Source organism: Tasmannia lanceolata, unplaced genomic scaffold, assembly GCF_043159265.1.
Source record: "Tasmannia lanceolata isolate RefF3 unplaced genomic scaffold, GAP_Taslan_0.1 ptg000007l, whole genome shotgun sequence".
Taxonomy (NCBI): Eukaryota; Viridiplantae; Streptophyta; class Magnoliopsida; order Canellales; family Winteraceae; genus Tasmannia; species Tasmannia lanceolata.
Genome location: NW_027518684.1, coordinates 12,633,199 through 12,647,935, shown reverse-complemented (window position 1 = coordinate 12,647,935; position 14,737 = coordinate 12,633,199). Strand labels below are relative to the sequence as shown.

Sequence of the window (14,737 nt, the reverse complement as noted above, 5' to 3'; positions counted from 1 at the left end):
CCGAATTGAGTTTCTCAACCGACTTTAAAAATGATGTGGATCTATTCAGGGGCCCTTCTCCAGCCGTTGCATAAAGAGAGCCCTTGCATCTATCATTCCTATTATTTCAAGTAATATTTTCCAATTTTATTTTTTTGTAGGATAAGTTTACCTAAAAAGACATTACCAGACCTTGGAAAAATTATTCCATTGAATATTCATGGGCCCAAATTGTGAAAGAGCAGCATATATGAAAAAAAATAGAGAATAATATTTAACAACACAATTAGGAGATCAAATAAGATCGTGAATTTATCGGGATATTCTCGCGGTAAAAAAAAAGGTGAAGATATTTCGATGATTTTTCAGAATATAGGAAAATTTTCAGGATTTTGTCATTTTATTAAAAATATGAAATATTGCAACATTTTCAAATATAATATTTGTTACTAGAGAAAACGGTTTCTACACACATGTGTAGATAAGTTATCTACACACTAGCTTAAAATACATTGGAGGCCCATATTGTTTGGGTGATCCAAACCATTCATTTGATTGTCCCTCACATAGATAGGGTGTCCACAAAAAATAAGCTCCATAGGATCATCCTAACCCTTCGAACCATTGAGGCAAAAAATGGACAGATTTGTGAAAGTTTACACACATCCATCTTACCTCCACAAATCGTAGGGTTGGGATGATCCTATGGAGCTGATTTTTTATGGACAGCCTATCTATGTGAGAGCCAATCAAATCAACGGTTTGGATCACCCAAACAATATGCCCTCCACTGTATTTTAAGCTAGTGTGTAGATAACTTATTTACACATGTATGTAGAAACCGTTTTCTCTTGTTACTATGGTAAGCCATCATTTTTCAAAAAGAAAAGAAAAAGAAACTATTGTTTTAAGTGGTTTCTTCATTAAACAAAAAAAGGAAGAAAACAGAAGGTGGGAAATGTGGAATGAAAGAGGGCTTCTTCTTTTACTTTATTTTATTCTATTCTTTATCTTTTAATATTCAAATATTTGACTGCATAACTCAATGTTAGGCTGGCTTTCGATATAAAAGAATTAGTAAAAGGATTTTTGGTCCTTAGTTTGACAAAATAAAAGAATAAAATATCAAATTAGAAGTCTTTATTTAAAGTTTCTCGATGAACAATACGTCTCTCTCTCTCTATCTCTACATTATACAAAGGATGGCTTGAAACCTTCTCAAAAGGGCTTTAATAATATTTGACGTGTGATATAATCGCCCATTTGTCTAGTGTATTTATGATTATTTTTACACGACTAGGGCCTAGGGGGTGGCTGTGGGAAGAAATGGGGGAGAATATAACATTTCCCCAGAAAAGAAACAGTCTTTTGAAGACAACTTTATTTTATGGAGGGATAATAGATATGGATGACCAAAGAAGCAAAAAGAGGCATTTTTTTACACTTTTCTTTTTTATGAGTGCATGCATGTTGATTTCGTGTTGAAAGCGGTCTTTTAACCCCTGTCCTTGTGTTCACATGTTTGTCACCTGTGATTTTCAATTTTTAATTATTTTTTTGTCGGCATAAGCCCATCTCGGTAATCTGATTTTCGTGGGCAGTCTTACTCATTCCCACAACCATATTTTGATATTTTCACTAACCCATCTAGGCTCTTACCGTTTAGAGAGCTGTCAATCAAGAGAGATTATATGGTGTCCGCCCTTTACATATACAGGGCGGAGAGAGAAAATATCAACCCACTTGATTTTTTTATCGAGGGGAAAGTAAAAAAATAGAGTTTGACCTGGATCAGAAATCAAGTGCGAGAGTTTTTTTTCTCTCTAACTTATTGTTTGACTGTCGGCCACCATATAAATTCTCGTCAAGAGGTTCCTACATTTCCCAAATATCAAATTAAGGTTGTGCTGATAACATTTCCCTGTTTAGAATTTCCCCTTCGGATCAAATATCTAAATGTGAGAGCAGCCACACCAGCTCACTTTTCAGCAAATTTTGTCTCCATTCATGATGTGGCTGCTCTCACATGCAACAGGCCATCTGCAGAATGCCTTTTGCAATGGACAATAGCAAATCCTTTTTTTAATTTATAATGATAAATGTGCTTAATATATCTAAAACATGTTTTTAATATTTTCTTGGTAGAAAAACATCTCTTTTTGCCCTACAAAATTTTAAGGAAAACAATTTTAAAATGGAACTCTCTACCGAAAATGAAGGTTGTGAAAAGGACGAATCATTTTTGCCATCTTTTCAGTGTTTTTTTTTTTTTTTTTTTTTTTGCATCTTATGGGGATTTGTCCTCGCTTCCTTGTACTCTTGAGCACGTGTCATGATATGGTGCCCATGCTTTTTCTTACATAAATGGTTTACATTTTGCAAACAGCCTTCAAATTTTAAAGGGTTCGCTGATGAGAGCACTGCTAGAGATTTGTCAAAAATCATTAGGAATTTTTCTGTTGATATTAATTATTGTATATTTAATAAAAATAAACTAAACTAATAAAAATCATTCATTAGAAAAGTCAAGATATAGCTTGTGTTTAGGATCAAGGCACGACGGAAATAACGCCCTCCAAGGCAGGGACATATAATGTGGGGGTGGCCACGCCCTCCAATGACTTGCAAAATCCCTCTTATCATTACAACAACAAAAAAAGGTTTTACCGGCGTTCACGAACGCCGCTAAAAGGAAGAAGATGCGTCAGTTTATATTTATCGGCGTTCATGAATGCTGGTAATACGCCTTGCAGAAATTATTACAGAAATTTAGTAAGCGCCCTCCAGAGGCATGGACATATAACGTGGGGGTGGCCACACCCTCCAATGACTTGCAAAATCCCTCTTATCATTACAACAACAACAAAAAAAGGTTTCATCGGCGTTCACGAACGCCGCTAAAAGGAAGAAGATGCGTCGGTTTATATTTATCGGCGTTCATGAATGCCAGTAATACGCCTTACAGAAATTTAGTAAGCGCCCTCCGGGGGCAGGGACATATAACATGGGGGTGGCCACGCCCTCCAATGACTTGCAAAATCCCTTTTATCACTACAACAAAAAAAAAGGTTTTACAGGCGTTCACGAACACCGCTAAAAGGAAGAAGATGCGCCGGTTAGGGGTGTAAACGAGCCGAGCTTGGCCAGGCTCGGCTCGGCTCGTTAAGCTCAAAAGCTCGGCTCGGGCTCGAACCAGGCTCGGCTCGGCTCGGTCAGGCTTGGCCAGGCTCGCGAGCCTTATCGAGCTCAAATTATATTAATTTTACACCGCTCATCTTCCCTGGACAGCCCTATCTAGTGCTTTTTTACTACTCTTTTTACACTAGGGGGGTGGTCCAAGTAACAAATGGGGTTCCAAAAAAGAAGTGACATATTTTGCCTCCCCCTTTCACTCCCTAGACAACCCTTTTAGTGTATATATTAATATATAATATATATTTAAATATATTAAATTCTTAACGAGCCGAGCCGAGCTGAGCCTGGCCTAACTCGGGCTCGGCTCGGCTCGTTAAGGATTCGAGCCGAGCTCGAGCGAGCTTCCGAGCCCGAGCCAAAATTGACACCCTTAGCGCCGGTTTATATTTATCGGCGTTCATGAACGTTGGATGCAGAAATTTAGTAAGCCCCCCCCCCCCCCCCCCCCCCCCCCCACACACACACACACACGCACACACAACAAAGTGTAAATTCCTGGCGCCGTCCTTAGAGACGATACACCTCCCTTTGCACTGGGTTCGCCAGTGTTCATCTCCTAAGATACAACAATCCATTGGGTCACTTTCATACAAGGAATCAGTCCTTCGAAATAATACAAAATACAAAATGATAAAATGTTGAAAACCAAGAACAAAATGCGGGGGTTTTACTAGGGAAAACTTATTGTTATTTTTGGAAGAGAGATAGATGAAAATTGAGGAGAAAAAGCATTAGAGGAGAATCTATCTTAGAGAAATATTAGAGGGATTATATAGGGGGGTGGGAAATCCCTAAAATCTCTCCCACTCCCCTCGAAGTGTCACACTCACTTCTCTCTCTCTGTATTTTCACAATTACTAACAAAATGTTTATACGATTCTAACTTACTAAAATTTAAATAAAAAGGCTTTAAAATTACACATGGGTATAGCCTAGAACCCCGTTATCCCACTTACACAGTTACACCGGCCAAAAAATAAAAAATAAAAACCCTAGTTGCTCTGAACTAAAGTTGCGCTTACCAAGGCTTACTATCCTCAAACCAAATAGCCCAGGTATTTGCTAGGACCATCGCAAAAAGCATTTGGAGGACCGACTGTTGCATGAGAGAGCAGCCATCTCAGATGAATCAAGTGAATAAGACAAAATCTGAGCCTACGTGGTTGCTCTCTCATGCAACAGACGGTCTGCGAAATTCCATCTGCAATGGTCCCTAGCAAATCCCAATAGCCCATGTAGGGTTTAGATAAAGGTAGGATACAAAAGTTCCTAGAGTCAAATGAACCCAAATTCAAACATAAAAATGTCACAAAGATACAAGGAAAAGAGATGGTTTGATCAAGTGAAAAGAGATGTTGGATTTTGATAACAGAGTGTGAGTTGAAAACTGATTATTGGTCTCAAAATTAAACATAATTTGAGTCTTTGGATTCACAATCAGTTCTCATAATCCAAAGTCCAAACCAAATGGGGCCTAAGTTAAGATAATCGTATTTACAATTTAAGAACTAAGTTTAGTCAAACCAAAGTGATCCTGAATCATAGGCTCATAGGCTCATAGCATAGAAGAGTTGCATCTTTACATTGGCCCACATAAGCACCAAACTGACCCAGTTAAAAGCTTGTCAACTCAATATTTTGTTTTTTTCCAAACTTGGTAGTTTATCTTCCAATAATTGAGAAACTGATAGAGATGATATTTCTTTCAAGGGCTCCCATCCTCTCATGCTTTGCCTTCAGAACATGAAGGCCAAAACAAGATGCAACTTGTTCAACTTTAAACATCCACATACCAACAAAGCATTGACTGGATAAAATCCAAAAAAAAAAGCAACGCATGCAATGGACTCTCAAGTCTCCGCATTAAGTCTACTGTCGAACTCAATTACAAAAATTCGTAAATATACAGCAGGCCAAGACTTTTCAGATACAGTGAACATTCAGCAAGTAGGACTTCAATTTGCAGCAGTTTGTAATTTCAGAAGGGCAAAATATTTGAGAAGACAATCTTTATAGGAAATCATGTTTGCTCCATCTATATCCTGAAGTGATAGAAGTTATATTTCACGGATTTCCATGTTGGTCACATATTAGATTCCAATACTTCAAGATTCGTCGCGACACTTTTAATTCTCTTTGATGTGTATTTTTCTAAAGACTACTGCTACAACTTTCCAATTGGTCCAAGTAGGATGTTACAATGCTTATCCGAGTAGGAAGGGATAGAGAGTGTTTATTGGATTTCTTTTGATAAAGGAAGATAAAGTGGGACCTATCCACTTGTAGGTGTAGGATTTGGATTTCAGTTTGAAATAGGAATTAGGAAAAGTTACATATGAATGTGGATTTCTATTATATTTGAAGTAAGTTATTAATAGAAAATTGGCATCCAGATTTTCTTCCAAAACAAAATAATTTGGGAAATGATATTTTCACCCCCTTAAACGGATAAAATCCCCCCACCCCCTCTCTACGGTTTATGTGAGAATGGTTCACTGCTTGAGGATAAATTCACCCCTTTAACATTTTTCTTTGCGTTTAAAACTTGACGAATAATGTTAAAGGGGAGGATTTTATCCGTTGGGGGGTGGGGGAGGTATTATCATTCCCCTATAATTTTGTGTCTCTTCATGAGAGTTATGGTCCCTCTGGAATTGAACCTCTAGGAGATCTAGTTGCCTCAAATTAGCCTCTCTTTCCCTCTTCTCACTTTAGGTCTAGTTGCCTCAAATTGACCTCTCTTTTCCTCTTCTCACTTTTTCTTTGTTTACTTGTGTTAGAGTCAATTAGGCACATGACAGTTTTTCACATTGGAAATAAAACATTGTATTTACTTAACCTAAAAATTCTTAATATATTATTTGTTATTAGAGGAAATGCTGAGCTGCTCAGATAAATCTTATTTGAGCAGAGCTCATAAACATAGGAGGGCCGCATTATTTGGATGATCCAAAGCATTCATTTGATAGGCCCTCATATAGATAGGGTGTGCCCAAAAAATCAGCTCCATGGGATCATCCTAACCCTTCAAACTGAAGAGGCAAAATATGGACAAATTTGTGAATCCATTTTTAACTCCGCAAATCGTAGGGTTGGGATGATCCTATGGAGCTGATTTTTTGGGCACACCCTATCTATATGAGGGCCTATCAAATGAATGATGTGGATCATCCAAACATGTTTGTGAGAGCAGCTGCTCACAAACCATTTCCTCATATTTCCTCTTGTGTATAACTCTGTGGGAAAAGTGTCAAACTACAAGTTACTCCAAAAGCTCTGCTCACAGAGTGTCACCCTATCTATATGAAAGCATTATTTATTCTTTTTATACTTTAACACTCTCCCTCACGTGTGGTCCCTCTTTCTTTGGGTTGGCTTACACGTGGCACATGTGGCCCCACTTTTGGGTTGACCATTGCATGTAGATTTTTGAAATCAAGGAGGTTTGAACTCATGTCAAACTACCAGTTACTCCAAAAGCTTAAGCTGTTGGAGAAGGTGTTATTTATTCTTTTTTATACTTTAACTGTAAGAAAATTAAAACTTGAGAATTGATAAAAATATCTGGGCAAATCCACGAATCTTTTCTTATTGAGATTTGCCAAATCCAACACTCAATATCCCTATCATATTTAGACGGAGTGGAAGAAGGGAGGAGATTCTCGAACGAGGAAAATGATCTAATTAGAAAGAATTGCACGAGGAGCCGTATGAGGTGAAAATCTCATAAACTTCTTTTGATGCAACATGAGACAAAAAAAACTAATGATCTTTGTTCTCTGGACAGAAGCCTAAAACAAAAGCAAACAGCTCTAATAAACTACAAACAGTTACAGAAGCTCAATCACAAGCAATAGACATGGAGGTGTCATACACATTAAAAGCAAACACTTTTAGCATTGCAAAGTAGGAATCCTTTATACAAATTACATCATCACATTAGTCTTCTGCATTCATTTCTTTCAAGAGGCTTACCAGAAAGCCATAACTATTCCACCTTAAGGACGAGCATTTGAATAATTACATGGTTAAAGCTCAGCCGAGTTGCATTCTCATCCGCAATCATCAAAGAACTATTTAGCTTCCACAAGCCATACACTCTTCTCGGCTTTCCAGGGAACAAACTACTTGTGCCATTTTGGCTTCAACATCATCATCCTCTGGCTTAGCCTTTTCCTGAGTTTTATTTTCAAAGATCCATTATATCAGTAAGTAAAATGAGACTTAAAAAGACCAAGATAAAAGAAGACAGTAAGCAACATTGATCAATCATTTCACATTCAGAATGACGCTACTTAATACCAAAATAAAAAACAGACAGTAAGACGCATTGATCAATCATTTCACCTTAAGAATGGATGTATCCACAGTGAATTTGATTGCATCTGCCGCAGCACGTGATCGAAGATAATACATCCCAGTTTTCAAACCCTTAAATATAGCAAAACAATGTTTGATGTTTCAAGAAAAGAACAAATTGCACCCATAAATTTTGGAGGACAACTGATAAAAGTGAATGCCAAATCTCAGAAGCACCAAGAGTTAAAATGGTAACATACCTTGTTCCAAGCATAAAAGTGCAAGGAAGTAAGTTTTCCAAAATTGGGTTGGTCCATGTGGATATTCAGGCTTTGACTCTGATCTATATAGCACCCACGGTCAACAGCCATGTCTACAAGTGTCCTTTGTTTGATCTCCCACACAGTCCTGTTGTTGTTATATAGACATCAAATTTTTATTCTCATACAAAAGGAAGAGGTGAGAATTGTCTAGATTTTGAGGAATTATAAGTATATTTATTTACTTGTAGATAGCTTTAAGATCATCTGGAACTTCTGGGGTATTGAGAACTGAACCATTTTCATAAATTATCTTGTTCTTAAGTGCGGGAGACCAGAGACCCATCTCAGTTAAGTCATGAAGAAGATGTTTGTTCACCACAACAAACTCACCACTGGAAAATGAAGGCACATTAGATATGTAATAAATAAAAGTGACTGCACTTTGAAAGCCTGTATTACCATTTATCTATGGAAAAAGAAGGGCCAACCTTAGAACTCTACGACTGTAGATATTCGAGGTGTATGGCTCAAAGCACTCATTATTCCCAAGAATCTGGCTGGTAGAAGCAGTGGGCATAGGAGCTACGAGAAGAGAGTTCCTCACTCCATTCTTAGAAACCATTTCCCTCAGAGCAGTCCAATCCCAATGATCAGATGGTGTTACACCCCACATGTCAGGTTGAAAAATTCCCTGCACGTCGCAATGACCAACTAAATAAGAATATTTAGATCAAGATGCAAACCCTGCTCACATTCATTTCAGATAATGCTTTGAAATTGGCATGATATGCATGTAAGGCACACCAAATTGCGATCAGCGCAAAGTACCTTTTTGCTCAGTGTTTCAGCGTTCTTATAAACACATAGATCTAATCTTTTCTTTAATGATTAAATTTGTCTGATATAATATATATTTACATTTTTTCTGCACTTATATATTTATTATAAAATAACTTTTCAACTCCAAAATCAATACCGTTATCTTAAATACTAATCAGTGAGGGTAAGCTATACAAAGAAAACACTAAAAGATGAAAAGGAAAAGAAAACACAAAATCCAATTTTGGAGCTAATTAGAATATGAACTAATGAGGAGCTGGGGAATTGAAGTTCATTTACATTCTGAAAACATATATGCATGAGTTCCTCGAGCACAACCAACAGAACCAACTTCAGACAATAACTCATTGCCAATAGGATAGCAATGGCAATGCTAACATGTAATTAAGGAAAGGCATGCAGCCATGCAGTCATGTCCTTCCCAAGGCTGTTTTCTAAGATACTTTACAGCTCCAATAAAGTATATTGAAATACATTCAAGTAATAAAAATAAAAAACATACATGCACAAACACACAAGGTGAGCACAGCCAATGTAAAGCAATAAGTAAACATTCTCAACAATAAGAATTTGACAATAGCCCGTGAAGAAAATCAGCATTCCTAAAATTAAGTTTATCAACACACCTTGCTTACAGGACTCCCATTATATGTCTCATAAGGCCCTTCCTTTACAGCAAGTTCAGAAGAGGCTTTCAAAGCATAGTAGTAGATAGTCTCAAATATATCTTTGTTCAGTTGTTGGGCCTGTATACAACAACAAAATGATCAGGTACATAAATGCACTAAGCCCTAGTGGGACACATACCGAAAGCTAAATAAATTATAACAGAAAAATCCAATGGAACATATTGGAAACAAGCATTGACCTCTGGTGAATCAAATGGCATGCCAAGTAAGATGAAAGTATCTGCAAGACCCTGCACACCAATACCGATTGGCCGGTGCCGCAAATTTGACCTCCTTGCAGTTTCAACAGGGTAGTAATTGACATCAATTATTTTGTTGAGGTTGGAGGTGACAATGGCAGTAACCTGTCACAACCATAAATGCAAAAAAATATATATATATGAAAAAAAAAAACCAATTTCATGTCGTCAAAATAATAAAAAGCATGTCCTCTGATGAAAAAACAAGAGATTGATCAAACCTCTGCTAGCTTGTCAAAATCAAAATATCGGTTCTTAGAGCCTCTACTTCCAGCCAGCTTGGATGGCTGTGACTCTATAGGAATGTCCTACATTAAACAAAAGTAGTGATCAAACCACCACGTATTAGGGGATAAAATAAAGGCGGGCAAACTGATGCATAAGATCCATGGGACCTACCTTCTCTCTGACATATCGTGGCAAAGCAATTGAAGCCAAATTACAAACAGCAGTTTCTGTAGGACTTGTGAACTCAATAATTTCAGTACACAAGTTAGAAGACTTGATAGTACCCAGATTCTGCTGGTTGCTTTTCCTATTGCAAGCATCCTGAATACACAAATCAAGGTCAAAAGAGCAGACCCAGTGTATTCTAATGGTTAATGAGATATTGTTATTTCCATTAGTAGATGTTAGTAAAATACCTTGAAAAGCATATATGGTGTGCCGGTTTCTATCTGGGATTTAAGAATTTCAAACCAAAGGTTTTGTGCCGAAACCACCTTCTTTGCCTTGCCCTGAGTCATCAAATGAAGGAATCAAGATCCACATTGAAAACAGCCAAACATCCAAAATTTAAAGTGGTGACTAAGTTTACCTCTCTTTCATATTGGGTGTAAAGCCGTTCATAATCCTCACCCCAACAATCAGCCAAACCTGGGGCTTCATTAGGGCAAAATAAGGACCATTCTCCATTACCATTGACCCTTTTCATGAAAAGGTCAGGAACCCAAAGGGCATAAAATAGATCACGTGCTCTGTGTTCTTCCTGTAAGAGTGCAACAAAGTAAGGTATTGTTATGCAAGCTCATAACTTTTGAATTACTTCAAAAAAAATCCATCAGAACATAAAGGGGCATTGAATGAGGAGGTCATGCCATAAAAAGGAACAATGTCAGGTATGGATATGTACTATTAGGAGACCAAATTGGCAGACAAGTCAATGAAAAAATAAATACAAGTATCGAATTGATACACATTACTAGAATGCATGCTTAAGTATTTCAAACTGAAGATGCAACTTATTTAATTGTGAATATTTTTTGTAGGACCCAGGGGAGGTAAATGAAATCCCCAGCAACTAGAACTTGACAAAATCACAAGCATGCAATGACAGTAGCAAAACGTAATGAAGCACCTGGAGTGGAGTGTCAGGTCATATTTCTTTGAAATAATAAAAATAATGATAGCAGGAAACAACAAAGAACACCTAAGAGATCCTTCAGCTAAGAAGTCAGCAGTGACATTTGCATGTGTAATTGTGAGAGAATGTGATGGCCCTCCCATTACAAACATCAGAGCTCTCGTTCACCAATACTTGCACTCAACATGTCAGGAAGGGATATGCCCATAGAAGCAAAATCCTCTCCTTGACATGTGTGTGTGTTAGTTCAGTATCTATAAGATGACAAAAAAACAGAAATGCCATTTGATTTTCCCATTGATTAAAAAAATCAAAGGAAATTTGCATCCAAATGACTACTTAGAGCCAAACAATGTACTAGAACAGTTGTAAATAAACATGGGTCTTAGAATTGAGAAACTGAACTTAGAAACACATGATGTACCTTAAAAAATAGTATTAGAAATGGTAACCCAAGAAATTATACAAAAAAAAACCGTTTACTAGAATCTATATGAACAAAAAACGCAAGAGAATCACTTTAACATAGTTCTAGATTAAAAGTCAGAAGCCCTACCTTCCCATGGTTCTTTCTGAGATCTAGGAACTCAAAAATATCAGCATGCCAAGGCTCCAAATACACAGCAAATGCACCTACAAGCAACAAAAACTGCAGTCTCAACTGGAAATCCCTAGATAAACTATATCACACAAGCAAAGCACAAAAATAAAGCAGCTTGCAGCAATGCCATAAAAGAAATTAAACATTCAAACGCAACCAAATTACCTTTTCTCTTGCCTCCCCCTTGATCAACATAACGAGCAGTATCATTGAACACCCGTAGCATTGGAACAATGCCGTTGGAAGTCCCATTTGTACCACGAATATAACTATTAGTTGCACGAATGTTATGAACAGAAACACCAATTCCTCCCGCACATTTGCTAATTACAGCACATTCCTTCAAAGTATCATATATTCCCTCAATGCTATCATCTTTCATGCAAATAAGGAAGCAGCTACTCAACTGGAAACCCACATGAAACAAGAATAAGTAAAGAAAAAAAAAAGACAAATAACCTATAAAAAAGTTACTAAGAAATCAGAATTAAAACGAATCTAACAGACGGCACCTGTGGTTTCGGTGTCCCAGCATTGAAAAGAGTAGGTGATGCATGGGTGAACCAGCGTTGTGACATCAAATGGTATGTTTTAAGAACAGATTCTATATCATCCTTATGAATTCCAACAGCAACCCTCATCAACATATGTTGAGGCCTTTCTACAACTCTCCCTGAAACCTTCAAAAGGTAGGATCTCTCTAGAGTTTTGAAACCAAAGTAATCATAGTCAAAGTCTCTGTCATAGATGATTTCACTGTCCAGAAGGGCAGCATTCTGAAACGGAAAAAAGCAGATTACTTAGAAACCCCATGTTGACAAACCTCAACAGAGCAATACAACGCATTCCTTGATTCTTTATATCAAGCTATGGTATAATGGTACAGACATTGAAAGGGAAAATCATCCAAGGGTAAATCCCAACTCTCTCTGTAATTTAATTTTTTGCCACAATCAATTGATCTTTCTTTGAGTTTCACAGTAGATAAGCTAGCAATACTTGTTCACAGTGGAATTAATTTTTCCAAACTAATTTAAGTCATACCAAGATATAAACCAAAACAGAATACTTAGAAACCCCACAATGACAAAACTCAACAAAGCAATACAACTAATCCATTGATTCCCAATATCAATCTAAGGTATAATATCATGAACTGGTACAAACATTGAAAGGGGAAACCATCCAAGGATAAATCCCAAATCTATCTGTAATTTAATTATTCAAACTTTCCGCCACAATCCACTGATCTCCTCAATCATTCTCTGAGACCCTGATTAGATTACAGGAAAAATATTTCTTGCAGAAATTATTTTCATAGGAATTTTTTTTCGTTAGCAAAATTTAGAGGGAAATTACATGCTTGTGGATTATTTAAAGGAATAGCGTCATAAATTAAAGGTCTTACTTTGATAAAAATTGAACTGACGTGGTTTAAATTACTTTTTTCATATGTAATCAGACAATGGAAAAAATAAGAAATTCTAGAAAAAAAATTCCAAACTTTTCCAGAAAAGCCCTGTAAACAAAATCGGGCCTAAGTTTCACAGTAGGCAAGCTAGCAATATACTTATTCAGTCTGGAATTAATTTTTCTAAGCTAATTTAAGTCGTCCCATGATACAAACATTTTGCATAGGGGATGATGCTACCTTCATGATTATCTCATAAACATCATCAGCAACTAAAGAAGCCTTCAATCCTGATCTTTCATTATAATGATTATACATCTCTTTAATCCTGAGCCACCCAAAAAATAATCAGATCATTTTTTCAAATAATAAAATTAACCCAACTATTAAAAAAAAAACATATAATAAACATACGTCTCGGAAAATGACTTCTTCGTATTCTTATGCAGATTTGAAACAACAATCCTCGCCGCAAGCTAATAAGAAAACATAACCAAACAATTCAGTACAAACCTTAATTTCCAGATATCAATCTAGAGATCATGAGAGAAATTAAGAAAAAATAAATAATGATACTCACAGAGGCGTAATCCGGATGATTTGTTGTCATGGCGGCAGCAGTCTCGGCCGCCAATTCATCAAGTTGGCTCGTTGTGACACCCTTATAAACCCCGGCACAGACCTTCTGAGAAACAAGAACAGGATCACAGTGTTCAATGCTGAGGCCATAGCTAAGCTTCTTTAGCCGGGCCGTGATCTTATCAAAATGCACCGATTCCCGCCGCCCATCTCTCTTAATTACATACATCTCGATCTGATATAGAGAAATAAGTGAATTAGGGTTTTGGAATTAGGGTTTTTGCAGGGGTGAGTGAGGAATTTCGTCGAACAGGTGGTATACGGAGAGGGACTGAAAGGAGAGACAGAAATGTGTGGGGGGAATAAAGGAGAGGAATATGGTGTTTATATAACGGTTTTGAATTTGGTTGGGGATTTATTATTTTTTGTTTTGTTTCCCTCTCTAGGGCTAGGGTTAGGTTTTCAAAGTTTCCCGCGCCAGATTTGAATCTCCCTCTTATTTCTATGCCTGTGGGGCTTGCCCTGGACGTTTCATGTGAAACTTTGCTAAGAAGCCTCCTTGGAGCGTAGGAGGGCACATGGGTTTAGTAATTGGGTGGGCGGTTTGGTGGGCCACCGTTTACAATTTTGAATTGTTAAACTTGGCACACTAATATTTGGATATGACTTGATCATTTCATAGGATCATTGGGTTTGGATCCAATTGGATATGCTGGATTCAAAAACTTGTTCAATTCGTGTAAAAGGGGCAGGCCCATTGGATCATCCTAGGTTTTTTCAAAAGTTTGGTTAGGGGGAATTTTATTTTATTTTTATTTTTTTCTTTTATGAGTTGGGGAAATGTTATGAAGGAAGAAATTTTTATTCTTTCAAATAATCGAGCTTTTTCAGAAGTGGAATTACCATGTCATTGGACTCAGACGGTCCAATGAATTGGAGTTTACAACCTGAATTTGATTCTATTTGGGCATAGCGGTTGGATCTGTCGAACACGATTTAGATCCATATCCTCTATTTGGTTGCCATATGCCTGGCATTCTCAATGATTTCTCAAGCAAAAAATGCACTTTTCTTCAACTTTATGGTGCTTAGTTACCGGTGTAGAATCGAAAACCCTGAAGACTATTAGACAAGTTTCGAAGGTAAAAATTGCATGTCTTGTGACATGGCATCAATGTCCCCTCCTTTATGCTTTCCTAGAATCACCTCAGAGAATAGTGACGAGCAGTGTTTAGTTGTGTGGCATAGACTCGAAGAATAGGCAAATAAGTAGAAGTGT

The 14,737-nt window shown here is 37.2% G+C and overlaps 1 protein-coding gene across 1 annotated transcript; it reads right to left on the bottom strand.

Annotated features, from left to right (window-relative positions):
- Positions 1–7,018: 7,018 nt before the first annotated feature.
- On the bottom strand, positions 7,019–14,247 carry LOC143880996 (ribonucleoside-diphosphate reductase large subunit-like). Its single transcript, XM_077383973.1, has 17 exons — positions 13,460–14,247; positions 13,294–13,355; positions 13,120–13,207; positions 11,981–12,244; positions 11,634–11,874; positions 11,424–11,500; positions 10,322–10,492; positions 10,149–10,241; positions 9,904–10,053; positions 9,726–9,812; positions 9,445–9,609; positions 9,203–9,322; positions 8,225–8,427; positions 7,979–8,128; positions 7,734–7,881; positions 7,522–7,605; positions 7,019–7,350 (listed from the first exon to the last, which is right to left on the bottom strand). Exons 1-17 carry the CDS (start codon positions 13,685–13,687, stop codon positions 7,252–7,254), a joined length of 2,430 nt encoding a protein of 809 aa, XP_077240088.1. The 5' UTR covers positions 13,688–14,247; the 3' UTR covers positions 7,019–7,251.
- Positions 14,248–14,737: the final 490 nt, after the last annotated feature.

Excerpts from the sequence above, each read along its gene's own strand:
- LOC143880996 (XM_077383973.1), bottom strand. The coding sequence starts at position 13,687 with ATGTATGTAATTAAGAGAGATGGGCGGCGGGAATCGGTGCATTTTGAT. Across the intron at positions 10,054-10,148 it reads CACCATATATGCTTTTCAAG|GATGCTTGCAATAGGAAAAG; the intron begins GTATTTTACTAA and ends TTGTGTATTCAG. Across the intron at positions 8,428-9,202 it reads ATGGGAGTCCTGTAAGCAAG|GGAATTTTTCAACCTGACAT; the intron begins GTGTGTTGATAA and ends TGCGACGTGCAG.